Genomic DNA, 27,812 nt, shown 5'->3' on the forward strand with positions numbered 1-27,812 from the left:
AGGAATTAAATGAGACGCTCGGTGTTGTATGGCCCAACCTTTCCATGGAGGTCATCCAGGAATGAAATGAGACGCTCTGTGTTGTATGGCACAACCCTTCCATGGAGGTCATCCAGGAATTAAATGAGACGCTCGGTGTTGCATGGCACAACCCTTCCATGGAGGTCATCCAGGAATTAAATGAGACGCTCGGTGTTGTATGGCCCAACCCTTCCATGGAGACATCCAGGAATGAAATGAGACGCTCTGTGTTGTATGGCCCAACCCTTCCATGGAGGTCATCCAGGAATGAAATGAGACGCTCGGTGTTGTATGGCCAACCCATCCATGGAGGTCATCCAGGAATGAAATGAGACGCTCGGTGTTGTATGGCCCAACCCTTCCATGGAGGTCATCCAGGAATGAAATGAGACGCTCGGTGTTGCATGGCACAACCCTTCCATGGAGGTCATCCAGGAATTAAATGAGACGCTCGGTGTTGTATGGCCCAACCCTTCCATGTAGGTCATCCAGGAATTAAATGAGACGCTCGGTGTTCTATGGCCCAACCCTTCCATGGAGGTCATCCAGGAATTAAATGAGACGCTCGGTGTTGTATGGCCCAACCTTTCCATGGAGGTCATCCAGGAATGAAATGAGACGCTCTGTGTTGTATGGCACAACCCTTCCATGGAGGTCATCCAGGAATTAAATGAGACGCTCGGTGTTGTATGGCACAACCCTTCCATGGAGGTCATCCAGGAATTAAATGAGACGCTCGGTGTTGTATGGCCCAACCCTTCCATGGAGACATCCAGGAATGAAATGAGACGCTCTGTGTTGTATGGCCCAACCCTTCCATGGAGGTCATCCAGGAATGAAATGAGACGCTCGGTGTTGTATGGCACAACCCATCCATGGAGGTCATCCAGGAATGAAATGAGACGCTCGGTGTTGTTGGTATGGCCCAACCCTTCCATGGAGGTCATCCAGGAATGAAATGAGACGCTCGGTGTTGCATGGCACAACCCTTCCATGGAGGTCATCCAGGAATTAAATGAGACGCTCGGTGTTGTATGGCCCAACCCTTCCATGTAGGTCATCCAGGAATTAAATGAGACGCTCGGTGTTCTATGGCCCAACCCTTCCATGGAGGTCATCCAGGAATTAAATGAGACGCTCGGTGTTGTATGGCCCAACCCTTCCATGGAGGTCATCCAGGAATTAAATGAGACGCTCGGTGTTGTATGGCCCAACCCTTCCATGGAGACATCCAGGAATGACATGAGACGCTCGGTGTTGTATGGCCCAACCCTTCCATGGAGGTCATCCAGGAATGAAATGAGACGCTCGGTGTTGTATGGCCCAACCCTTCCATGGAGGTCATCCAGGAATGAAATGAGACGCTCGGTGTTGTATGGCACAACCCTTCCATGGAGGTCATCCAGGAATGAAATGAGACGCTCGGTGTTGTATGGCCCAACCCTTCCATGGAGGTCATCCAGGAATGAAATGAGACGCTCGGTGTTGTATGGCACAACTCTTCCACTGAGGTCATCCAGGAATTAAATGAGACGCTCGGTGTTGTATTGCCAAACCCATCCATGGAGGTCATCCAGGAATTAAATGAGATGCTCGGTTTTGTATGTCTCAACCCTTCCATGGAGATCATCCAGGAATTAAATGAGACGCTCGGTGTTGTATGGCCCAACCTTTCCATGGAGGTCATCCAGAAATGAAATGAGACGCTCTGTGTTGTATGGCACAACCCTTCCATGGAGACATCCAGGAATGACATGAGACGCTCGGTGTTGTATGGCCCAACCCTTCCATGGAGGTCATCCAGGAATTAAATGAGACGCTCGGTGTTGTATGGCCCAACCCATCCATGGAGGTCATCCAGGAATTAAATGAGACGCTCGGTTTTGTATGGCTCAACCCTTCCATGGAGATCATCCAGGAATTAAATGAGACGCTCGGTGTTGTATGGCCCAACCTTTCCATGGAGGTCATTCAGGAATGAAATGAGACGCTCTGTGTTGTATGGCCCAACCCTTCCATGGAGGTCATCCAGGAATGAAATGAGACGCTCGGTGTTGTATGGCACAACCCATCCATGGAGGTCATCCAGGAATGAAATGAGACGCTCGGTGTTGTATGGCCCAACCCTTCCATGGAGGTCATCCAGGAATGAAATGAGACGCTCGGTGTTGCATGGCACAACCCTTCCATGGAGGTCATCCAGGAATTAAATGAGACGCTCGGTGTTGTATGGCCCAACCCTTCCATGTAGGTCATCCAGGAATTAAATGAGACGCTCGGTGTTCTATGGCCCAACCCTTCCATGGAGGTCATCCAGGAATTAAATGAGACGCTCGGTGTTGTATGGCCCAACCCTTCCATGGAGGTCATCCAGGAATTAAATGAGACGCTCGGTGTTGTATGGCCCAACCCTTCCATGGAGACATCCAGGAATGACATGAGACGCTCGGTGTTGTATGGCCCAACCCTTCCATGGAGGTCATCCAGGAATGAAATGAGACGCTCGGTGTTGTATGGCCCAACCCTTCCATGGAGGTCATCCAGGAATGAAATGAGACGCTCGGTGTTGTATGGCACAACCCTTCCATGGAGGTCATCCAGGAATGAAATGAGACGCTCGGTGTTGTATGGCCCAACCCTTCCATGGAGGTCATCCAGGAATGAAATGAGACGCTCGGTGTTGTTGGCACAACTCTTCCATGGAGGTCATCCAGGAATTAAATGAGACGCTCGGTGTTGTATTGCCAAACCCATCCATGGAGGTCATCCAGGAATTAAATGAGATGCTCGGTTTTGTATGGCTCAACCCTTCCATGGAGATCATCCAGGAATTAAATGAGACGCTCGGTGTTGTATGGCCCAACCCTTCCATGGAGGTCATCCAGGAATTAAATGAGACGCTCGGTGTTGTATGGCCCAACCCTTCCATGGAGACATCCAGGAATGACATGAGACGCTCGGTGTTGTATGGCCCAACCCTTCCATGGAGGTCATCCAGGAATTAAATGAGACGCTCGGTGTTGTATGGCCCAACCCATCCATGGAGGTCATCCAGGAATTAAATGAGACGCTCGGTTTTGTATGGCTCAACCCTTCCATGGAGATCATCCAGGAATTAAATGAGACGCTCGGTGTTGTATGGCCCAACCTTTCCATGGAGGTCATCCAGGAATGAAATGAGACGCTCTGTGTTGTATGGCCCAACCCTTCCATGGAGGTCATCCAGGAATGAAATGAGACGCTCTGTGTTGTATGGCCCAACCCATCCATGGAGGTCATCCAGGAATTAAATGAGACGCTCGGTGTTGTATGGCACAACCCTTCCATGGAGGTCATCCAGGAATGAAATGAGACGCTCGGTGTTGTATGGCACAACCCTTCCATGGAGGTCATCCAGGAATTAAATGAGACGCTCGGTGTTGTATGGCCCAACCCATCGATGGAGGTCATCCAGGAATTAAATGAGACGCTCGGTTTTGTATGGCTCAACCCTTCCATGGAGGTCATCCAGGAATTAAATGAGACGCTCGGTGTTGTATGGCCCAACCTTTCCATGGAGGTCATCCAGGAATGAAATGAGATGCTCTGTGTTGTATGGCACAACCCTTCCATGGAGGTCATCCAGGAATTAAATGAGACGCTCGGTGTTGTATGGCCCAACCCTTCCATGGAGGTCATCCAGGAATGAAATGAGACGCTCGGTGTTGTATGGCACAACCCTTCCATGGAGGTCATCCAGGAATTAAATGAGACGCTCGGTGTTGTATGGCCCAACCCATCCATGGAGGTCATCCAGGAATTAAATGAGACGCTCGGTTTTGTATGGCCCAACCCTTCCATGGAGATCATCCAGGAATTAAATGAGACGCTCGGTGTTGTATGGCCCAACCTTTCCATGGAGGTCATCCAGGAATGAAATGAGACGCTCTGTGTTGTATGGCCCAACCCTTCCATGGAGGTCATCCAGGAATTAAATGAGACGCTCGGTGTTGTATGGCCCAACCTTTCCATGGAGGTCATCCAGGAATGAAATGAGACGCTCTGTGTTGTATGGCCCAACCCTTCCATGGAGGTCATCCAGGAATGAAATGAGACGCTCGGTGTTGTATGGCACAACCCATCCATGGAGGTCATCCAGGAATGAAATGAGACGCTCGGTGTTGTATGGCCCAACCCTTCCATGGAGGTCATCCAGGAATGAAATGAGACGCTCGGTGTTGCATGGCACAACCCTTCCATGGAGGTCATCCAGGAATTAAATGAGACGCTCGGTGTTGTATGGCCCAACCCTTCCATGTAGGTTATCCAGGAATTAAATGAGACGCTCGGTGTTCTATGGCCCAACCCTTCCATGGAGGTCATCCAGGAATTAAATGAGACGCTCGGTGTTGTATGGCCCAACCCTTCCATGGAGGTCATCCAGGAATTAAATGAGACGCTCGGTGTTGTATGGCCCAACCCTTCCATGGAGACATCCAGGAATGACATGAGACGCTCGGTGTTGTATGGCCCAACCCTTCCATGGAGGTCATCCAGGAATGAAATGAGACGCTCGGTGTTGTATGGCCCAACCCTTCCATGGAGGTCATCCAGGAATGAAATGAGACGCTCGGTGTTGTATGGCACAACCCTTCCATGGAGGTCATCCAGGAATGAAATGAGACGCTCGGTGTTGTATGGCCCAACCCTTCCATGGAGGTCATCCAGGAATGAAATGAGACGCTCGGTGTTGTTTGGCACAACTCTTCCATGGAGGTCATCCAGGAATTAAATGAGACGCTCGGTGTTGTATGGCCCAACCCTTCCATTGAGACATCCAGGAATGACATGAGACCATGGCCCAACCCTTCCATGGAGACATCCAGGAATGACATGAGACGCTCGGTGTTGTATGGCCCAACCCTTCCATGGAGGTCATCCAGGAATGAAATGAGACGCTCGGTGTTGTATGGCCCAACCCTTCCATGGAGGTCATCCATGGAATGAAATGAGACGCTCAGTGTTGTATGGCACAACCCTTCCATGGAGGTCATCCAGGAATGAAATGAGACGCTCGGTGTTGTATGGCCCAACCCTTCCATGGAGGTCATCCAGGAATGAAATGAGACGCTCGGTGTTGTATGGCACAACCCTTCCATGGAGGTCATCCAGGAATTAAATGAGACGCTCGGTGTTGTATGGCCCAACCCATCCATGGAGGTCATCCAGGAATTAAATGAGACGCTCGGTTTTGTATGGCTCAACCCTTCCATGGAGATCATCCAGGAATTAAATGAGACGCTCGGTGTTGTATGGCCCAACCGTTCCATGGAGGTCATCCAGGAATGAAATGAGACGCTCTGTGTTGTATGGCCCAACCCTTCCATGGAGGTCATCCAGGAATGAAATGAGACGCTCGGTGTTGTATGGCACAACCCATCCATGGAGGTCATCCAGGAATGAAATGAGACGCTCGGTGTTGTATGGCCCAACCCTTCCATGGAGGTCATCCAGGAATGAAATGAGACGCTCGGTGTTGTATGGCACAACCCTTCCATGGAGGTCATCCAGGAATTAAATGAGACGCTCGGTGTTGTATGGCCCAACCCATCGATGGAGGTCATCCAGGAATTAAATGAGACGCTCGGTTTTGTATGGCTCAACCCTTCCATGGAGGTCATCCAGGAATTAAATGAGACGCTCGGTGTTGTATGGCCCAACCTTTCCATGGAGGTCATCCAGGAATGAAATGAGACGCTCTGTGTTGTATGGCACAACCCTTCCATGGAGGTCATCCAGGAATTAAATGAGACGCTCGGTGTTGTATGGCCCAACCCTTCCATGGAGGTCATCCAGGAATGAAATGAGACGCTCGGTGTTGTATGGCACAACCCTTCCATGGAGGTCATCCAGGAATTAAATGAGACGCTCGGTGTTGTATGGCCCAACCCATCCATGGAGGTCATCCAGGAATTAAATGAGACGCTCGGTTTTGTATGGCCCAACCCTTCCATGGAGATCATCCAGGAATTAAATGAGACGCTCGGTGTTGTATGGCCCAACCTTTCCATGGAGGTCATCCAGGAATGAATTGAGACGCTCTGTGTTGTATGGCCCAACCCTTCCATGGAGGTCATCCAGGAATGAAATGAGACGCTCGGTGTTGTATGGCCCAACCCTTCCATGGAGGTCATCCAGGAATGAAATGAGACGCTCGGTGTTGTATGGCACAACCCATCCATGGAGGTCATCCAGGAATGAAATGAGACGCTCGGTGTTGTATGGCCCAACCCTTCCATGGAGGTCATCCAGGAATGAAATGAGACGCTCGGTGTTGTATGGCACAACCCTTCCATGGAGGTCATCCAGGAATTAAATGAGACGCTCGGTGTTGTATGGCCCAACCCATCCATGGAGGTCATCCAGGAATTAAATGAGACGCTCGGTTTTGTATGGCTCAACCCTTCCATGGAGGTCATCCAGGAATTAAATGAGACGCTCGGTGTTGTATGGCCCAACCCATCCATGGAGGTCATCCAGGAATTAAATGAGACGCTCGGTTTTGTATGGCTCAACCCTTCCATGGAGATCATCCAGGAATTAAATGAGACGCTCGGTGTTGTATGGCCCAACCTTTCCATGGAGGTCATCCAGGAATGAAATGAGACGCTCTGTGTTGTATGGCCCAACCCTTCCATGGAGGTCATCCAGGAATGAAATGAGACGCTCTGTGTTGTATGGCCCAACCCTTCCATGGAGGTCATCCAGGAATGAAATGAGACGCTCGGTGTTGTATGGCACAACCCATCCATGGAGGTCATCCAGGAATGAAATGAGACGCTCGGTGTTGTATGGCCCAACCCTTCCATGGAGGTCATCCAGGAATGAAATGAGACGCTCGTTGTTGTATGGCCCAACCCATCGATGGAGGTCATCCAGGAATTAAATGAGACGCTCGGTTTTGTATGGCTCAACCCTTCCATGGAGGTCATCCAGGAATGAAATGAGACGCTCTGTGTTGTATGGCACAACCCTTCCATGGAGGTCATCCAGGAATTAAATGAGACGCTCGGTGTTGTATGGCCCAACCCTTCCATGGAGGTCATCCAGGAATGAAATGAGACGCTCAGTGTTGTATGGCACCACCCTTCCATGGAGGTCATCCAGGAATTAAATGAGACGCTCGGTGTTGTATGGCCCAACCCATCCATGGAGGTCATCCAGGAATTAAATGAGACGCTCGGTTTTGTATGGCTCAACCCTTCCATGGAGATCATCCAGGAATTAAATGAGACGCTCGGTGTTGTATGGCCCAACCTTTCCATGGAGGTCATCCAGGAATGAAATGAGACGCTCTGTGTTGTATGACCCAACCCTTCCATGGAGGTCATCCAGGAATGAAATGAGACGCTCAGTGTTGTATGGCCCAACCCTTCCATGGAGGTCATCCAGGAATGAAATGAGACGCTCGGTGTTGTATGGCACAACCCATCCATGGAGGTCATCCAGGAATGAAATGAGACGCTCGGTGTTGTATGGCCCAACCCTTCCATGGAGGTCATCCAGGAATGAAATGAGACGCTCGGTGTTGTATGGCACAACCCTTCCATGGAGGTCATCCAGGAATTAAATGAGACGCTCGGTGTTGTATGGCCCAACCCATCCATGGAGGTCATCCAGGAATTAAATGAGACGCTCGGTTTGTATGGCTCAACCCTTCCATGGAGGTCATCCAGGAATTAAATGAGACGCTCGGTGTTGTATGGCCCAACCCTTCCATGGAGGTCATCCAGGAATTAAATGAGACGCTCGGTGTTGTATGGCCCAACCCTTCCATGTAGGTCATCCAGGAATTAAATGAGACGCTCGGTGTTGTATGGCCCAACCCTTCCATGGAGGTCATCCAGGAATGAAATGAGACGCTCGGTGTTGTATGGCACAACCCATCCATGGAGGTCATCCAGGAATGAAATGAGACGCTCGGTGTTGTATGGCCCAACCCTTCCATGGAGGTCATCCAGGAATGAAATGAGACGCTCGTTGTTGTATGGCCCAACCCATCGATGGAGGTCATCCAGGAATTAAATGAGACGCTCGGTTTGTATGGCTCAACCCTTCCATGGAGGTCATCCAGGAATGAAATGAGACGCTCTGTGTTGTATGGCACAACCCTTCCATGGAGGTCATCCAGGAATTAAATGAGACGCTCGGTGTTGTATGGCCCAACCCTTCCATGGAGGTCATCCAGGAATGAAATGAGACGCTCGGTGTTGTATGGCACCACCCTTCCATGGAGGTCATCCAGGAATTAAATGAGACGCTCGGTGTTGTATGGCCCAACCCATCCATGGAGGTCATCCAGGAATTAAATGAGACGCTCGGTTTTGTATGGCTCAACCCTTCCATGGAGATCATCCAGGAATTAAATGAGACGCTCGGTGTTGTATGGCCCAACCCTTCCATGGAGGTCATCCAGGAATGAAATGAGACGCTCTGTGTTGTATGACCCAACCCTTCCATGGAGGTCATCCAGGAATGAAATGAGACGCTCAGTGTTGTATGGCCCAACCCTTCCATGGAGGTCATCCAGGAATGAAATGAGACGCTCGGTGTTGTATGGCACAACCCTTCCATGGAGGTCATCCAGGAATGAAATGAGACGCTCGGTGTTGTATGGCCCAACCCTTCCATGGAGGTCATCCAGGAATGAAATGAGACGCTCGGTGTTGTATGGCACAACCCTTCCATGGAGGTCATCCAGGAATTAAATGAGACGCTCGGTGTTGTATGGCCCAACCCATCCATGGAGGTCATCCAGGAATTAAATGAGACGCTCGGTTTTGTATGGCTCAACCCTTCCATGGAGGTCATCCAGGAATTAAATGAGACGCTCGGTGTTGTATGGCCCAACCCTTCCATGGAGGTCATCCAGGAATTAAATGAGACGCTCGGTGTTGTATGGCCCAACCCTTCCATGGAGGTCATCCAGGAATTAAATGAGACGCTCGGTGTTGTATGGCCCAACCCTTCCATGGAGGTCATCCAGGAATGAAATGAGACGCTCGGTGTTGTATGGCACAACCCATCCATGGAGGTCATCCAGGAATGAAATGAGACGCTCGGTGTTGTATGGCCCAACCCTTCCATGGAGGTCATCCAGGAATGAAATGAGACGCTCGGTGTTGTATGGCACAACCCTTCCATGGAGGTCATCCAGGAATTAAATGAGACGCTCGGTGTTGTATGGCACAACCCTTCCATGGAGGTCATCCAGGAATGAAATGAGATGCTCGGTGTTGTATGGCCCAACCCTTCCATGGAGGTCATCCAGGAATTAAATGAGACGCTCGGTGTTGTATGGCCCAACCCTTCCATGGAGGTCATCCAGGAATTAAATGAGACGCTCGGTGTTGTATGGCCCAACCCTTCCATTGAGACATCCAGGAATGACATGAGACGCTCGGTGTTGTATGGCCCAACCCTTCCATGGAGACATCCAGGAATGACATGAGACGCTCGGTGTTGTATGGCCCAACCCTTCCATGGAGGTCATCCAGGAATGAAATGAGACGCTCGGTGTTGTATGGCCCAACCCTTCCATGGAGTCATCCAGGAATGAAATGAGACGCTCGGTGTTGTATGGCACAACCCTTCCATGGAGGTCATCCAGGAATTAAATGAGACGCTCTGTGTTGTATGGCACAACCCTTCCATGGAGGTCATCCAGGAATTAAATGAGACGCTCGGTGTTGTATGGCACAACCCTTCCATGGAGGTCATCCAGGAATGAAATGAGAAGCTCGGTGTTGTATGGCCCAACCCTTCCATGTAGGTCATCCAGGAATGAAATGAGACGCTCGGTGTTGTATGGCCCAACCCTTCCATGGAGTTCATCCAGGAATGAAATGAGACGCTCGGTGTTGTATGGCACAACCCTTCCATGGAGGTCATCCAGGAATTAAATGAGACGCTCTGTGTTGTATGGCACAACCCTTCCATGGAGGTCATCCAGGAATGAAATGAGACGCTCGGTGTTGTATGGCACAACCCTTCCATGGAGGTCATCCAGGAATGAAATGAGAAGCTCGGTGTTGTATGGCCCAACCCTTCCATGGAGGTCATCCAGGAATTAAATGAGACGCTCGGTGTTGTATGGCCCAACCCTTCCATGGAGGTCATCCAGGAATTAAATGAGACGCTCGGTGTTGTATGGCCCAACCCTTCCATGGAGACATCCAGGAATGAAATGAGACGCTCGGTGTTGTATGGCCCAACCCTTCCATGGAGGTCATCCAGGAATGAAATGAGACGCTCAGTGTTGTATGGCCCAACCCTTCCATGGAGGTCATCCAGGAATGAAATGAGACGCTCGGTGTTGTATGGCACAACCCATCCATGGAGGTCATCCAGGAATGAAATGAGACGCTCGGTGTTGTATGGCCCAACCCTTCCATGGAGGTCATCCAGGAATGAAATGAGACGCTCGGTGTTGTATGGCACAACCCTTCCATGGAGGTCATCCAGGAATTAAATGAGACGCTCGGTGTTGTATGGCCCAACCCATCCATGGAGGTCATCCAGGAATTAAATGAGACGCTCGGTTTTGTATGGCTCAACCCTTCCATGGAGGTCATCCAGGAATTAAATGAGACGCTCGGTGTTGTATGGCCCAACCCTTCCATGGAGGTCATCCAGGAATTAAATGAGACGCTCGGTGTTGTATGGCCCAACCCTTCCATGTAGGTCATCCAGGAATTAAATGAGACGCTCGGTGTTGTATGGCCCAACCCTTCCATGGAGGTCATCCAGGAATGAAATGAGACGCTCGGTGTTGTATGGCACAACCCATCCATGGAGGTCATCCAGGAATGAAATGAGACGCTCGGTGTTGTATGGCCCAACCCTTCCATGGAGGTCATCCAGGAATGAAATGAGACGCTCGTTGTTGTATGGCCCAACCCATCGATGGAGGTCATCCAGGAATTAAATGAGACGCTCGGTTTTGTATGGCTCAACCCTTCCATGGAGGTCATCCAGGAATGAAATGAGACGCTCTGTGTTGTATGGCACAACCCTTCCATGGAGGTCATCCAGGAATTAAATGAGACGCTCGGTGTTGTATGGCCCAACCCTTCCATGGAGGTCATCCAGGAATGAAATGAGACGCTCGGTGTTGTATGGCACCACCCTTCCATGGAGGTCATCCAGGAATTAAATGAGACGCTCGGTGTTGTATGGCCCAACCCATCCATGGAGGTCATCCAGGAATTAAATGAGACGCTCGGTTTTGTATGGCTCAACCCTTCCATGGAGATCATCCAGGAATTAAATGAGACGCTCGGTGTTGTATGGCCCAACCTTTCCATGGAGGTCATCCAGGAATGAAATGAGACGCTCTGTGTTGTATGACCCAACCCTTCCATGGAGGTCATCCAGGAATGAAATGAGACGCTCAGTGTTGTATGGCCCAACCCTTCCATGGAGGTCATCCAGGAATGAAATGAGACGCTCGGTGTTGTATGGCACAACCCATCCATGGAGGTCATCCAGGAATGAAATGAGACGCTCGGTGTTGTATGGCCCAACCCTTCCATGGAGGTCATCCAGGAATGAAATGAGACGCTCGGTGTTGTATGGCACAACCCTTCCATGGAGGTCATCCAGGAATTAAATGAGACGCTCGGTGTTGTATGGCCCAACCCATCCATGGAGGTCATCCAGGAATTAAATGAGACGCTCGGTTTTGTATGGCTCAACCCTTCCATGGAGGTCATCCAGGAATTAAATGAGACGCTCGGTGTTGTATGGCCCAACCCTTCCATGGAGGTCATCCAGGAATTAAATGAGACGCTCGGTGTTGTATGGCCCAACCCTTCCATGTAGGTCATCCAGGAATTAAATGAGACGCTCGGTGTTGTATGGCCCAACCCTTCCATGGAGGTCATCCAGGAATGAAATGAGACGCTCGGTGTTGTATGGCACAACCCATCCATGGAGGTCATCCAGGAATGAAATGAGACGCTCGGTGTTGTATGGCCCAACCCTTCCATGGAGGTCATCCAGGAATGAAATGAGACGCTCGGTGTTGTATGGCACAACCCTTCCATGGAGGTCATCCAGGAATTAAATGAGACGCTCGGTGTTGTATGGCACAACCCTTCCATGGAGGTCATCCAGGAATGAAATGAGATGCTCGGTGTTGTATGGCCCAACCCTTCCATGTAGGTCATCCAGGAATTAAATGAGACGCTCGGTGTTGTATGGCCCAACCCTTCCATGGAGGTCATCCAGGAATTAAATGAGACGCTCGGTGTTGTATGGCCCAACCCTTCCATTGAGACATCCAGGAATGACATGAGACGCCGGTGTTGTATGGCCCAACCCTTCCATGGAGGTCATCCAGGAAGAATGAAATGAGACGCTCGGTGTTGTATGGCCCAACCCTTCCATGGAGTTCATCCAGGAATGAAATGAGACGCTCGGTGTTGTATGGCACAACCCTTCCATGGAGGTCATCCAGGAATTAAATGAGACGCTCTGTGTTGTATGGCACAACCCTTCCATGGAGGTCATCCAGGAATTAAATGAGACGCTCGGTGTTGTATGGCACAACCCTTCCATGGAGGTCATCCAGGAATGAAATGAGAAGCTCGGTGTTGTATGGCCCAACCCTTCCATGGAGGTCATCCAGGAATTAAATGAGACGCTCGGTGTTGTATGGCCCAACCCTTCCATGGAGGTCATCCAGGAATTAAATGAGACGCTCGGTGTTGTATGGCCCAACCCTTCCATTGAGACATCCAGGAATGACATGAGACGCTCGGTGTTGTATGGCCCAACCCTTCCATGGAGACATCCAGGAATGACATGAGACGCTCGGTGTTGTATGGCCCAACCCTTCCATGGAGGTCATCCAGGAATGAAATGAGACGCTCGGTGTTGTATGGCACAACCCATCCATGGAGGTCATCCAGGAATGAAATGAGACGCTCGGTGTTGTATGGCCCAACCCTTCCATGGAGGTCATCCAGGAATGAAATGAGACGCTCGGTGTTGTATGGCACAACCCTTCCATGGAGGTCATCCAGGAATTAAATGAGACGCTCTGTGTTGTATGGCACAACCCTTCCATGGAGGTCATCCAGGAATTAAATGAGACGCTCGGTGTTGTATGGCACAACCCTTCCATGGAGGTCATCCAGGAATGAAATGAGAAGCTCGGTGTTGTATGGCCCAACCCTTCCATGTAGGTCATCCAGGAATTAAATGAGACGCTCGGTGTTGTATGGCCCAACCCTTCCATGGAGGTCATCCAGGAATTAAATGAGACGCTCGGTGTTGTATGGCCCAACCCTTCCATTGAGACATCCAGGAATGACATGAGACGCTCGGTGTTGTATGGCCCAACCCTTCCATGGAGACATCCAGGAATGACATGAGACGCTCGGTGTTGTATGGCCCAACCCTTCCATGGAGGTCATCCAGGAATGAAATGAGACGCTCAGTGTTGTATGGCCCAACCCTTCCATGGAGGTCATCCAGGAATGAAATGAGACGCTCGGTGTTGTATGGCACAACCCATCCATGGAGGTCATCCAGGAATGAAATGAGACGCTCGGTGTTGTATGGCCCAACCCTTCCATGGAGGTCATCCAGGAATGAAATGAGACGCTCGGTGTTGTATGGCACAACCCTTCCATGGAGGTCATCCAGGAATTAAATGAGACGCTCGGTGTTGTATGGCCCAACCCATCCATGGAGGTCATCCAGGAATTAAATGAGACGCTCGGTTTTGTATGGCTCAACCCTTCCATGGAGGTCATCCAGGAATTAAATGAGACGCTCGGTGTTGTATGGCCCAACCCTTCCATGGAGGTCATCCAGGAATTAAATGAGACGCTCGGTGTTGTATGGCCCAACCCTTCCATGTAGGTCATCCAGGAATTAAATGAGACGCTCGGTGTTGTATGGCCCAACCCTTCCATGGAGGTCATCCAGGAATGAAATGAGACGCTCGGTGTTGTATGGCACAACCCATCCATGGAGGTCATCCAGGAATGAAATGAGACGCTCGGTGTTGTATGGCCCAACCCTTCCATGGAGGTCATCCAGGAATGAAATGAGACGCTCGTTGTTGTATGGCCCAACCCATCGATGGAGGTCATCCAGGAATTAAATGAGACGCTCGGTTTTGTATGGCTCAACCCTTCCATGGAGGTCATCCAGGAATGAAATGAGACGCTCTGTGTTGTATGGCACAACCCTTCCATGGAGGTCATCCAGGAATTAAATGAGACGCTCGGTGTTGTATGGCCCAACCCTTCCATGGAGGTCATCCAGGAATGAAATGAGACGCTCGGTGTTGTATGGCACCACCCTTCCATGGAGGTCATCCAGGAATTAAATGAGACGCTCGGTGTTGTATGGCCCAACCCATCCATGGAGGTCATCCAGGAATTAAATGAGACGCTCGGTTTTGTATGGCTCAACCCTTCCATGGAGATCATCCAGGAATTAAATGAGACGCTCGGTGTTGTATGGCCCAACCTTTCCATGGAGGTCATCCAGGAATGAAATGAGACGCTCTGTGTTGTATGACCCAACCCTTCCATGGAGGTCATCCAGGAATGAAATGAGACGCTCAGTGTTGTATGGCCCAACCCTTCCATGGAGGTCATCCAGGAATGAAATGAGACGCTCGGTGTTGTATGGCACAACCCATCCATGGAGGTCATCCAGGAATGAAATGAGACGCTCGGTGTTGTATGGCCCAACCCTTCCATGGAGGTCATCCAGGAATGAAATGAGACGCTCGGTGTTGTATGGCACAACCCTTCCATGGAGGTCATCCAGGAATTAAATGAGACGCTCGGTGTTGTATGGCCCAACCCATCCATGGAGGTCATCCAGGAATTAAATGAGACGCTCGGTTTTGTATGGCTCAACCCTTCCATGGAGGTCATCCAGGAATTAAATGAGACGCTCGGTGTTGTATGGCCCAACCCTTCCATGGAGGTCATCCAGGAATTAAATGAGACGCTCGGTGTTGTATGGCCCAACCCTTCCATGTAGGTCATCCAGGAATTAAATGAGACGCTCGGTGTTGTATGGCCCAACCCTTCCATGGAGGTCATCCAGGAATGAAATGAGACGCTCGGTGTTGTATGGCACAACCCATCCATGGAGGTCATCCAGGAATGAAATGAGACGCTCGGTGTTGTATGGCCCAACCCTTCCATGGAGGTCATCCAGGAATGAAATGAGACGCTCGGTGTTGTATGGCACAACCCTTCCATGGAGGTCATCCAGGAATTAAATGAGACGCTCGGTGTTGTATGGCACAACCCTTCCATGGAGGTCATCCAGGAATGAAATGAGATGCTCGGTGTTGTATGGCCCAACCCTTCCATGGAGGTCATCCAGGAATTAAATGAGACGCTCGGTGTTGTATGGCCCAACCCTTCCATGGAGGTCATCCAGGAATTAAATGAGACGCTCGGTGTTGTATGGCCCAACCCTTCCATTGAGACATCCAGGAATGACATGAGACGCTCGGTGTTGTATGGCCCAACCCTTCCATGGAGGTCATCCAGGAATGAAATGAGACGCTCGGTGTTGTATGGCCCAACCCTTCCATGGAGTTCATCCAGGAATGAAATGAGACGCTCGGTGTTGTATGGCACAACCCTTCCATGGAGGTCATCCAGGAATTAAATGAGACGCTCTGTGTTGTATGGCACAACCCTTCCATGGAGGTCATCCAGGAATTAAATGAGACGCTCGGTGTTGTATGGCACAACCCTTCCATGGAGGTCATCCAGGAATGAAATGAGAAGCTCGGTGTTGTATGGCCCAACCCTTCCATGGAGGTCATCCAGGAATTAAATGAGACGCTCGGTGTTGTATGGCCCAACCCTTCCATGGAGGTCATCCAGGAATTAAATGAGACGCTCGGTGTTGTATGGCCCAACCCTTCCATTGAGACATCCAGGAATGACATGAGACCAGGCCCAACCCTTCCATGGAGACATCCAGGAATGACATGAGACGCTCGGTGTTGTATGGCCCAACCCTTCCATGGAGGTCATCCAGGAATGAAATGAGACGCTCGGTGTTGTATGGCCCAACCCTTCCATGGAGGTCATCCAGGAATGAAATGAGACGCTCGGTGTTGTATGGCACAACCCTTCCATGGAGGTCATCCAGGAATGAAATGAGACGCTCGGTGTTGTATAGCCCAACCCTTCCATGGAGGTCATCCAGGAATGAAATGAGACGCTCGGTGTTGTATGGCACAACGCTTCGATGGAGTTCATCCAGGAATTAAATGAGACGCTCGGTGTTGTATGGCCCAACCCATCCATGGAGGTCATCCAGGAATTAAATGAGACGCTCGGTTTGTATGGCTCAACCCTTCCATGGAGATCATCCAGGAATTAAATGAGACGCTCGGTGTTGTATGGCCCAACCTTTCCATGGAGGTCATCCAGGAATGAAATGAGACGCTCTGTGTTGTATGGCCCAACCTTTCCATGGAGGTCATCCAGGAATGAAATGAGACGCTCGGTGTTGTATGGCCCAACCCTTCCATGGAGGTCATCCAGGAATGAAATGAGACGCTCGGTGTTGTATGGCACAACCCATTGGAGGTCATCCAGGAATGAAATGAGACGGGTGTCATTCCAGGAATCCAGGAATTAAATGAGACGCTCGGTGTTGTATGGCCCAACCCTTCCATGGAGGTCATCCAGTAATTAAATGAGACGCTCAGTGTTGTATGGCCCAACCCTTCCATGGAGGTCATCCAGGAATTAAATGAGACGCTCGGTGTTGTATGGCCCAACCCTTCCATGGAGGTCATCCAGGAATTAAATGAGACGCTCGGTGTTGTATGGCACAACCCTTCCATGGAGGTTATCCAGGAATTAAATGAGACGCTCGGTGTTGTATGGCCCAACCCTTCCATGGAGGTCATCCAGGAATTAAATGAGACGCTCGGTGTTGTATGGCCCAACCTTTCCATGGAGGTCATCCAGGAATGAAATGAGACGCTCTGTGTTGTATGGCCCAACCCTTCCATGGAGGTCATCCAGGAATTAAATGAGACGCTCGGTGTTGTATGGCCCAACTCTTCCATGGAGGTCATCCAGGAAATAAATGAGACGCTCGGTGTTGTATGGCCCAACCCTTCCATGGAGGTCATCCAGGAAATAAATGAGACGCTCGGTGTTGTATGGCCCAACCCTTCCATGGAGGTCATCCAGGAATTAAATGAGACGCTCGGTGTTGTATGGCCCAACCCTTCCATGGAGGTCATCCAGGAATTAAATGAGACGCTCGGTGTTGTATGGCCCAACCCTTCCATGGAGGTCATCCAGGAATGAAATGAGACGCTCGGTGTTGTATGGCTCAACCCTTCCATGGAGGTCATCCAGGAATTAAATGAGACGCTCGGTGTTGTATGGCCCAACCCTTCCATGGAGGTCATCCAGGAATTAAATGAGACGCTCAGTGTTGTATGGCCCAACCCTTCCATGGAGGTCATCCAGGAATTAAATGAGACGCTCGGTGTTGTATGGCCCAACCCTTCCATGGAGGTCATCCAGGAATGAAATGAGACGCTCGGTGTTGTATGGCACAACCCATCCATGGAGGTCATCCAGGAATGAAATGAGACGCTCGGTGTTGTATGGCCCAACCCTTCCATGGAGGTCATCCAGGAATTAAATGAGACATGGTGTTGTATGGCCCAACCCTTCCATGGAGACATCCAGGAATGACATGAGACGCTCGGTGTTGTATGGCCCAACCCTTCCATGGAGGTCATCCAGGAATTAAATGAGACGCTCGGTGTTGTATGGCCCAACCCTTCCATGGAGGTCATCCAGGAATTAAATGAGACGCTCGGTGTTGTATGGCCCAACCCTTCCATGGAGGTCATCCAGGAATGAAATGAGACGCTCGGTGTTGTATGGCCCAACCCTTCCATGGAGGTCATCCAGGAATGAAATGAGACGCTCGGTGTTGTATGGCTTAACCCTTCCATGGAGGTCATCCAGGAATTAAATGAGACGCTCGGTGTTGTATGGCCCAACCCTTCCATAGAGGTCATCCAGTAATTAAATGAGACGCTCAGTGTTGTATGGCCCAACCCTTCCATGGAGGTCATCCAGGAATTAAATGAGACGCTCGGTGTTGTATGGCCCAACCCTTCCATGGAGGTCATCCAGGAATTAAATGAGACGCTCGGTGTTGTATGGCCCAACCCTTCCATGGAGGTCATCCAGGAATGAAATGAGACGCTCGGTGTTGTATGGCCCAACCCTTCCATGGAGGTCATCCATGGAATGAAATGAGACGCTCGGTGTTGTATGGCACAACCCTTCCATGGAGGTCATCCAGGAATGAAATGAGACGCTCGGTGTTGTATGGCCCAACCCTTCCATGGAGGTCATCCAGGAATGAAATGAGACGCTCGGTGTTGTATGGCACAACCCTTCCATGGAGGTCATCCAGGAATTAAATGAGACCCGGTGTTGTATGGCCCATCCATGGAGGTCATCCAGGAATTAAATGAGACGCTCGGTTTTGTATGGCTCAACCCTTCCATGGAGATCATCCAGGAATGAAATGAGACGCTCGGTGTTGTATGGCCCAACCTTTCCATGGAGGTCATCCAGGAATGAAATGAGACGCTCTGTGTTGTATGGCCCAACCCTTCCATGGAGGTCATCCAGGAATGAAATGAGACGCTCGGTGTTGTATGGCCCAACCCTTCCATGGAGGTCATCCAGGAATGAAATGAGACGCTCGGTGTTGTATGGCACAACCCATCCATGGAGGTCATCCAGGAATGAAATGAGACGCTCGGTGTTGTATGGCTCAACCCTTCCATGGAGGTCATCCAGGAATTAAATGAGACGCTCGGTGTTGTATGGCCCAACCCTTCCATAGAGGTCATCCAGTAATTAAATGAGACGCTCAGTGTTGTATGGCCCAACCCTTCCATGGAGGTCATCCAGGAATTAAATGAGACGCTCGGTGTTGTATGGCCCAACCCTTCCATGGAGGTCATCCAGGAATTAAATGAGACGCTCGGTGTTGTATGGCCCAACCCTTCCATGGAGGTCATCCAGGAATTAAATGAGACGCTCGGTGTTGTATGGCCCAACCCTTCCATGGAGGTCATCCAGGAATTAAATGAGACGCTCGGTGTTGTATGGCCCAACCTTTCCATGGAGGTCATCCAGGAATGAAATGAGACGCTCGGTGTTGTATGGCCCAACCCTTCCATGGAGGTCATCCAGGAATTAAATGAGACGCTCGGTGTTGTATGGCCCAACTCTTCCATGGAGGTCATCCAGGAAATAAATGAGACGCTCGGTGTTGTATGGCCCAACCCTTCCATGGAGGTCATCCAGGAAATAAATGAGACGCTCGGTGTTGTATGGCCCAACCCTTCCATGGAGGTCATCCAGGAATTAAATGAGACGCTCGGTGTTGTATGGCCCAACCCTTCCATGGAGGTCATCCAGGAATTAAATGAGACGCTCGGTGTTGTATGGCCCAACCCTTCCATGGAGGTCATCCAGGAATGAAATGAGACGCTCGGTGTTGTATGGCTCAACCCTTCCATGGAGGTCATCCAGGAATTAAATGAGACGCTCGGTGTTGTATGGCCCAACCCTTCCATAGAGGTCATCCAGTAATTAAATGAGACGCTCAGTGTTGTATGGCCCAACCCTTCCATGGAGGTCATCCAGGAATTAAATGAGACGCTCGGTGTTGTATGGCCCAACCCTTCCATGGAGGTCATCCAGGAATGAAATGAGACGCTCGGTGTTGTATGGCACAACCCATCCATGGAGGTCATCCAGGAATGAAATGAGACGCTCGGTGTTGTATGGCCCAACCCTTCCATGGAGGTCATCCAGGAATGAAATGAGACGCTCGGTGTTGTATGGCACAACCCTTCCATGGAGGTCATCCAGGAATTAAATGAGACGCTCGGTGTTGTATGGCCCAACCCATCCATGGAGGTCATCCAGGAATTAAATGAGACGCTCGGTTTTGTATGGCTCAACCCTTCCATGGAGGTCATCCAGGAATTAAATGAGACGCTCGGTGTTGTATGGCCCAACCTTTCCATGGAGGTCATCCAGGAATGAAATGAGACGCTCTGTGTTGTATGGCACAACCCTTCCATGGAGGTCATCCAGGAATTAAATGAGACGCTCGGTGTTGTATGGCACAACCCTTCCATGGAGGTCATCCAGGAATTAAATGAGACGCTCGGTGTTGTATGGCCCAACCCTTCCATGGAGGTCATCCAGGAATTAAATGAGACGCTCGGTGTTGTATGGCCCAACCCTTCCATGGAGACATCCAGGAATGACATGAGACGCTCGGTGTTGTATGGCCCAACCCTTCCATGGAGGTCATCCAGGAATTAAATGAGACGCTCGGTGTTGTATGGCCCAACCCTTCCATGGAGGTCATCCAGGAATTAAATGAGACGCTCGGTGTTGTATGGCTTAACCCTTCCATGGAGGTCATCCAGGAATTAAATGAGACGCTCGGTGTTGTATGGCCCAACCCTTCCATAGAGGTCATCCAGTAATTAAATGAGACGCTCAGTGTTGTATGGCCCAACCCTTCCATGGAGGTCATCCAGGAATTAAATGAGACGCTCGGTGTTGTATGGCCCAACCCTTCCATGGAGGTCATCCAGGAATTAAATGAGACGCTCTGTGTTGTATGGCCCAACCTTTCCATGGAGGTCATCCAGGAATGAAATGAGACGCTCGGTGTTGTATGGCCCAACCCTTCCATGGAGGTCATCCAGGAATTAAATGAGACGCTCGGTGTTGTATGGCCCAACCTTTCCATGGAGGTCATCCAGGAATGAAATGAGACGCTCGGTGTTGTATGGCCCAACCCTTCCATGGAGGTCATCCAGGAATTAAATGAGACGCTCGGTGTTGTATGGCCCAACCCTTCCATGGAGGTCATCCAGGAATTAAATGAGATGCTCAGTGTTGTATGGCACAACCCTTCCATGGAGGTCATCCAGGAATTAAATGAGATGCTCAGTGTTGTATGGCCCAACCCTTCCATGGAGGTCATCCAGGAATTAAATGAGACGCTCGGTGTTGTATGGCACAACCCTTCCATGGAGGTCATCCAGGAATTAAATGAGATGCTCAGTGTTGTATGGCACAACCCTTCCATGGAGGTCATCCAGGAATTAAATGAGATGCTCAGTGTTGTATGGCCCAACCCTTCCATGGAGGTCATCCAGGAATTAAATGAGACGCTCGGTGTTGTATGGCCTAATTATCGGTTTGTGTAACAGCAATCCAACAGAGGATATTTCTGCACACATTGTGATGTTGGCAGCCCTCTGGCCCGGGACATCCACTGTGGCCCCTCTCATTGATAGACCATGATTTATTACAAGATCAATTATAGTAACCCTTATCTCATCTGAGACTAAAGCTCTTGATCTTCCTCTCAGTCTTCTTCCACCACGCATACATACTCCTCTTCCTCTCCCAGCCACTCTTCTTCCTCTGCCAGCCACTTCTCTATCTCTGGCTGGATCCATGTTTACATTACAGTACAGCATTATTCCTAAGATGTCCCCTTTTGTATAGATGGTAATGAAATTGAAAGACTAACACCTGGGTAGGTGTTCAGTTACAATGGGAATCAGCTGTGGTTGAAAATTGTTTTGATAGTATTTAATCGTTTAGATTCAGAATATATTTCAAGACGTTATTAATGTCTTATTTAATTTTGTTATGTTAGGATCTGAACTTAAGTTCAACAGTTTTGAAAAGAGTATGTAAACATGTGCAAATTGGCCTGTAGGTACATAGAGTTTTGGTGGTGGTTGTGTCTGAGTGAGAAAAGAATTCATGAAATTTGAAAGATGTAGTCATTGAATGCATTTTGTGCCAAAGCAATGAACCAATTATCCACAGTTTAGCAATGAAGCAATGATCCACAGTTTAGCAATGAAGCAATGATCCACAGTTTAGCAATGAAGCAATGATCCACAGTTTAGCAATGAAGCAATGATCCACAGTTTAGCAATGAAGCAATTATCCACAGTTTAGCAATGAAGCAATGATCCACAGTTTAGCAATGAAGCAATGATCAGTTTAGCAATGAAGCAATGATCCACAGTTTAGCAATGAAGCAATGATCCACAGTTTAGCAATGAAGCAATGATCCACAGTTTAGCAATGAAGCAATGATCCACAGTTTAGCAATGAAGCAACGATCCACAGTTTAGCAATGAAGCAATGATCCACAGTTTAGCCCACATAGACTGCTGTTGTGTTCACTGTGTGAAGAGTTTTGAAAAAGTGACCTAAGTATTGAAAAATGGGTCCTAGCGATTGTAAAAAAAAAAACTGTAACATTGTATGTTCATGCTCTGAGGTCATGACCCCAGCTAGCCAGGGGTAGTGCCGTTGGCTTATTTAGCTGTCCATGTGCTCTGGGTTCCCGGAGCATGTTCACAGCATACGGCTGTCTGTCCAGTGAGCACTGAGCTCTAGTGCAGGGAGAGTAATCCCAGTAAGAAAGATGACAGCAACCATGAAACGGTGTATGTGAACGTAAGTAGATACCTCAGTGATACTAACCCACGTAGGTGCTTGAACGAGGAGAGATGAATCAAAGATAACTAACGAAAACAAACTATGTTTCCCCTTCTATCTGTGGATTAATCTTTGGAGTGGAGAAACACATATATTTGTATGACTAGCTCAAAACCTCCGGGAAAGGAGTTCAGCCCTGATCCGTCCTCCATGTTGGCTGTGTGAGAAAAATATAGTACCTTGTGAAGACCAGGAGAGGGCAGTACATCACACAGCTGTTGTTGGACCAGAGGTATGCAACATGGGATCCTGGGAGCCACAATGTCTCTTCACACTTTGACTGGCACTAAATGTTTTGGTGGAACTTGCAACCTTTCAGTTACTAGCCCAACACTCTAACCACTAGGTCAAGAGTGGATCCTGGGATAAGAAAAACTCCACCATTTTGTTTGTTTTTCTTAAGTTTTTATTGTACATTTTTGCCTGAATTTATCATATAGCTTATTTTGTGATTACATTTTCATTGAATTTTCACAAAACACAAAAATTAACACCAACAAACAGAACCAATCAACACAGTCAACACCATACAAATGCAGCAGGTAGCCTGGTGGTTAAGAGCATTGGGCCAGCAACCCAGTAAGGTTACTTGTTTGAATCCCCAGGCCGCAAAGGTGGAAAAATATTTTGTTCTGCGTATGAGCAAGGCAATTAACCCCCAACAACTGCTCCCTGAGCACCGATGACGTGGATTCAGAGGGCTTGGATTAAATGTGGAATATACATTGAGTTGAATTCATTCAGTTGTGCAACTGGCTAGGTATCCCCCCTTTCCTTACAAAGATCTCCAGCCCATGATACATCATAAAGAGAAAAATAAAATGTACTGAAAGATTTGTCATGAGGACAGGTGAAGTCATCCACCCATAACAACAGCATGTTTGTCATGAGGACAGGTCAGGTCATCCACCCACACCAACAGTATGTTTGTCATGAGGACAGGTGAAGTCATCCACCCACACCAACAGTATGTTTGTCATGAGGACAGGTGAAGTCATCCACCCACACCAACAGCATGTTTGTCATGAGGACAGGTCAAGCCATCCACCCACACCAACAGCATGTTTGTCATGAGGACAGGTCAAGTCTCCCTCCCACACCAACAGCATGTTTGTCATGAGGACAGGTCAAGTCATCCACCCACACCAACAGCATGCTTGTCATGAGGACAGGTCAAGCCATCCACCCACACCAACAGCATGTTTGTCATGAGGACAGGTCAAGCCATCCACCCACACCAACAGCATGTTTGTCATGAGAACAGGTCAAGCCATCCACCCACACCAACAGCATGTTTGTCATGAGGACAGGCCAAGCCATCCACCCACACCAACAGCATGTTTGTCATGAGAACAGGTCAAGCCATCCACCCACACCAACAGCATGTTTGTCATGAGAACAGGTCAAGCCATCCACCCACACCAACAGCATGTTTGTCATCCCCTCAAAATAGCAAAGAAAGATGAACAGAAGGGATTTTTGGGAACAGATTATCTTTTACATTTTACACAGATTAGCAATTAAACCAAATTAAAAGCAGGGTAGATAAATGTTAAACATTAACAAAAGCAGTTACACAAGCCGTTAAAAATGAGAATATCAACGTCATATATCATGTTATCAGGTGAGCTCACCACTGGACCAGTCTCTCCCAGGGTGGAGTGCGTGCCTTTTCACCCCCATATTTCTCCATCATGAATCTGACCTGGACCCCAGGAGACATGGTCATACTAGACTCATACACATAGACGTCATACCCAGGTATATCAGCCTGATGTGAGCCTTTTTCCTCAGAGAAATGTACAGCCCATTGCCAGGTGTTATAATCCAGGGTAGAACCCAACCCAGAAGAGTAGAACCCAACCCAGGAGTTATGAAACGTTTTCTTCCAGGCAGTGAAGGATTTCTTTACATACAGACGAGCGCAGGCCTTTCCATCCTTTACGAAGAGCTGCAGACTGGCGTCATGTCCGTTAATATCAGCAGGAATCTCTCGGTTGGCATCGTGAAACTCAGAACCTCTCCAGATCTCCTCTCCAATAGTGGACCCAAACCCCAAGTAATTCCACCATGATTTTACCTCCTTATGGAGCCGGACCTGGAGACCAGGGTTAAGGTGTACTGAGGTGTTATAGCTCCCAGTGGCTTGGCCCCCGACTGATGATCTGTCCAGCTCGCTCTTACTGTCACTGTTATTGTTCCTATGAAGAACCACCATTAAACCCTGGTCTAATAGCCTCTTGGGGATCCCACTCCAGATGATCCTGGCTTTTCCTCTATTTGTGGTTTTCACACCAAGCTTAATCAATGCATTATCCTTATCCTCCATGCCACTCTGGGGTTGAGATGTTAAACGAAGAGCTTGCTCCTTAATAAATAAGGTTTTGGGACGTGTAAAGTACAATACAATAGCCAGAAGAAGTGCCAGACCAGGTGTGTGTCCCCAGATGTTTTCCAGTTCTTGCAAACTGTTGTGGTTGATCTCTACATTATATATACGTGGAATGTCATTTTGGTCAATGGTTGGTAGACTTTGGATTTGTCTAAGGAGGCTGACATTGACACGGTATGTATTGTCTGGATCATAGGCACTTCCTCTGTTTTCATTTGGTGGATAGTGCTGTGTGACATAGACCTCGTCTGCAATGAACTGATTGGACCCATCCTCCATAACTCTGAGTATGACCCTGTCCCTGTTGTTCTCAGGTCCCCTTAAGTTGTAGAAACTTTGCGTGACATAATCAGGAAGTGCCGTCATTGAGCCAATAGAGTTCATATTCCCTAGTGAGTAGTAGATTCCGCTTTCAGGAAGCAGAAAAGGCAATGAAGGTGGTCTGTTTCCATAGAAATGAAAGCCATAGTCTCCCCTGGTTGGGTTGAAATTGAGTCTCATGTTGCCGTTGTTGTCAATGTAAATGTTGTTGGCTAGCCAGTGGAGCAGCATGAGGCCGTGTCGAGGAAAGGTTTGACCAAACTATTCCCTTGAGGTCCTTTATTGATTTAAGGGTTCCTTTGACAGCACATACTGAGGTCAGAGACAGACACAAGATGAAACAACCCAGGATGCCCCTTTCAACCATGGCCAGCCTGTGACAAAACAAATACTGTGTCAACATTTGTAAATTTTTTCAATAAATTAATAAACAAATAAATACATCTGTTAGTTATTTCTAGTGCTCGGGAATACATTAAAGGTTTTAGGAGCTCCCCCCAAAACATCAGAAAATATCTGACAAACTTTCATTTTGAAGTTAACTGTCACTATATCGGACCTTTGTCCCAATAATGTAAAATTAGTTAATAAGTCCTCACATTACACTGTATGTATAGTTTGAATCAGTAGCTTATTTCTTGTGGTTGGCAATAGGTTTAACGTTTTAAGACTCCCCAAAAAGTATTGGTCTGAAAACGTTAGCACTAAAAATGTCAAAAGATATCAGACAAACTTTTATTTTGGAGTGAACTGTAACTATATCAGAACAATATGTCCCAATATGTACGATGAGGTTTAACAAAATAACATTTGGAACTTGTAAACACGATCAATACTGTAATATGATGTAATAAGTCCTCACATCAAAATAAAACAAATTAGTTCCAATAAAACATCACTCACCTTCTTGTGCAGCCTACCACCAGAATCTAGTCTTGACTGTGTTTGTTTCTCTCGTTTCTGTCAACAGATCCCAGGATTGAAACGGACTAACAGGTGCTTCTTGTAGCCTACATACACATAACCAGTACACAGGACAGATACAAAACAAGGGTAAGATAAACTGAGTTTTACAAAGGCTGATCTGTGATGTCACTGGGTAACTCATGTTTCTATAGAAATGAAACTTATCCTTAGAGTGAGTAAATTTCACTTTCAGAACGCAGAAAATATAATGGGCGGGATCTGAGAGTTTCTATAGAAATGAAAGCCATGCTTCTTGTAGTACGCTTGGGCATTCTGAATCTTTTCGGGGAGCCACATAATTTGGCTACGTTCAGCTAAAAGAGACATTTATTTGGCTCCAAAACGTCTCCTCGTTCACTAGTGCTTAAAAATGTACTTAAAACTATGAAACAATTGCAAATCTCTCATGTAAAGCCTAAAATGTTGCCTGCCATTATATCAGATCCTGACATGTGGGTTCACATACATTTTAACTGAGCAAATGATTAGATGGCACTGCAAAAATGTGTGCACCAGAATGAGGCTCTCTGCTCACTATCCAATGTTCCTGAGGTGAAGAATTCAGATAATGTTTTGGAGCTCAAAAAGTACTAGTAACAGTATCAAAAATCAGCAAGCCAAATGAATGGCTCTTTCACCAGTGATTTGCATCATGGAAATTCTCTAAAACAGGTTCATCTCACCATCCACTTTCCTTCACCTGCACTTATCTGAGGACACAGGATAGGTGTAGTATTTCATCAAATGAGAGACTTCATTTCAACAAGTAGAGAATGTGAAAAGCTTTATTGAAAGTGAATTATCCAAGTGTTATAAATAAATAGTATTTGCATTATAAAAATTACAATTGTAATATATAACACGTTCAACCTGTACCTCAATGCACATCTGGTGTCCATTATAAAAACACAGAGGAAGAAAACAGAGGAGGGGAAGAAAGAGGAGGTGGGGGAGAGGTGTGAGAGAAAGGTGTGGGGGAGAGGGGGTCAAAGAGAAAGGGAAAGGTGGGGGAGAGGTGTGAGAGGGGTCAAAGACAGAAAGGGAAAGATGAGAACAGAGGAGACAGAGGAAGAAAGAGGAGGTGGGGGAGAGGTGTGAGAGGGGGTCAAAGACAGAAAGGGAAAGATGAGAACAGAGGAGCAGGGAAGAAAGAGGAGGTGGGGGGGTCAGAGGTGTGAGAGGGGGTCAAAGACAGAAAGGGAAAGATGAGAACAGAGGAGCAGGGAAGAAAGAGGAGGTGGGGGAGAGGTGGGGGAGAGGTGTGAGAGGGGTCAAAGACAGAAAGGGAAAGAGATGAGAACAGAGGAGCAGGGAAGAAAGAGGAGGTGGGGGAGAGGTGTGAGAGGGGTCAAAGACAGAAAGGGAAAGAGATGAGAACAGAGGAGCAGGGAAGAAAGAGGAGGTGGGGGAGAGGGGGTCAAAGAGAGGGAAAGAGATCAAAGACAGAAAGGGAAAGAGATGAG

At 48.5% G+C, this 27,812-nt stretch overlaps 1 protein-coding gene across 1 annotated transcript; it reads right to left on the reverse strand.

Annotated features, from left to right (window-relative positions):
* Positions 1 to 23,994: 23,994 nt before the first annotated feature.
* LOC112237875 lies at positions 23,995 to 27,261 on the reverse strand. The gene is made up of 2 exons (XM_024406468.2): positions 26,287 to 27,261; positions 23,995 to 25,757 (listed from the first exon to the last, which is right to left on the reverse strand). Exon 2 carries the CDS (start codon positions 25,612 to 25,614, stop codon positions 24,301 to 24,303), a length of 1,314 nt encoding a protein of 437 aa, XP_024262236.2. The 5' UTR covers positions 25,615 to 25,757; positions 26,287 to 27,261; the 3' UTR covers positions 23,995 to 24,300.
* Between the last annotated feature and the right edge of the window lie 551 nt (positions 27,262 to 27,812).

The sequence above is a fragment of the Oncorhynchus tshawytscha genome, linkage group LG10 (assembly GCF_018296145.1).
Source record: "Oncorhynchus tshawytscha isolate Ot180627B linkage group LG10, Otsh_v2.0, whole genome shotgun sequence".
Lineage (NCBI taxonomy): Eukaryota > Metazoa > Chordata > Actinopteri > Salmoniformes > Salmonidae > Oncorhynchus > Oncorhynchus tshawytscha.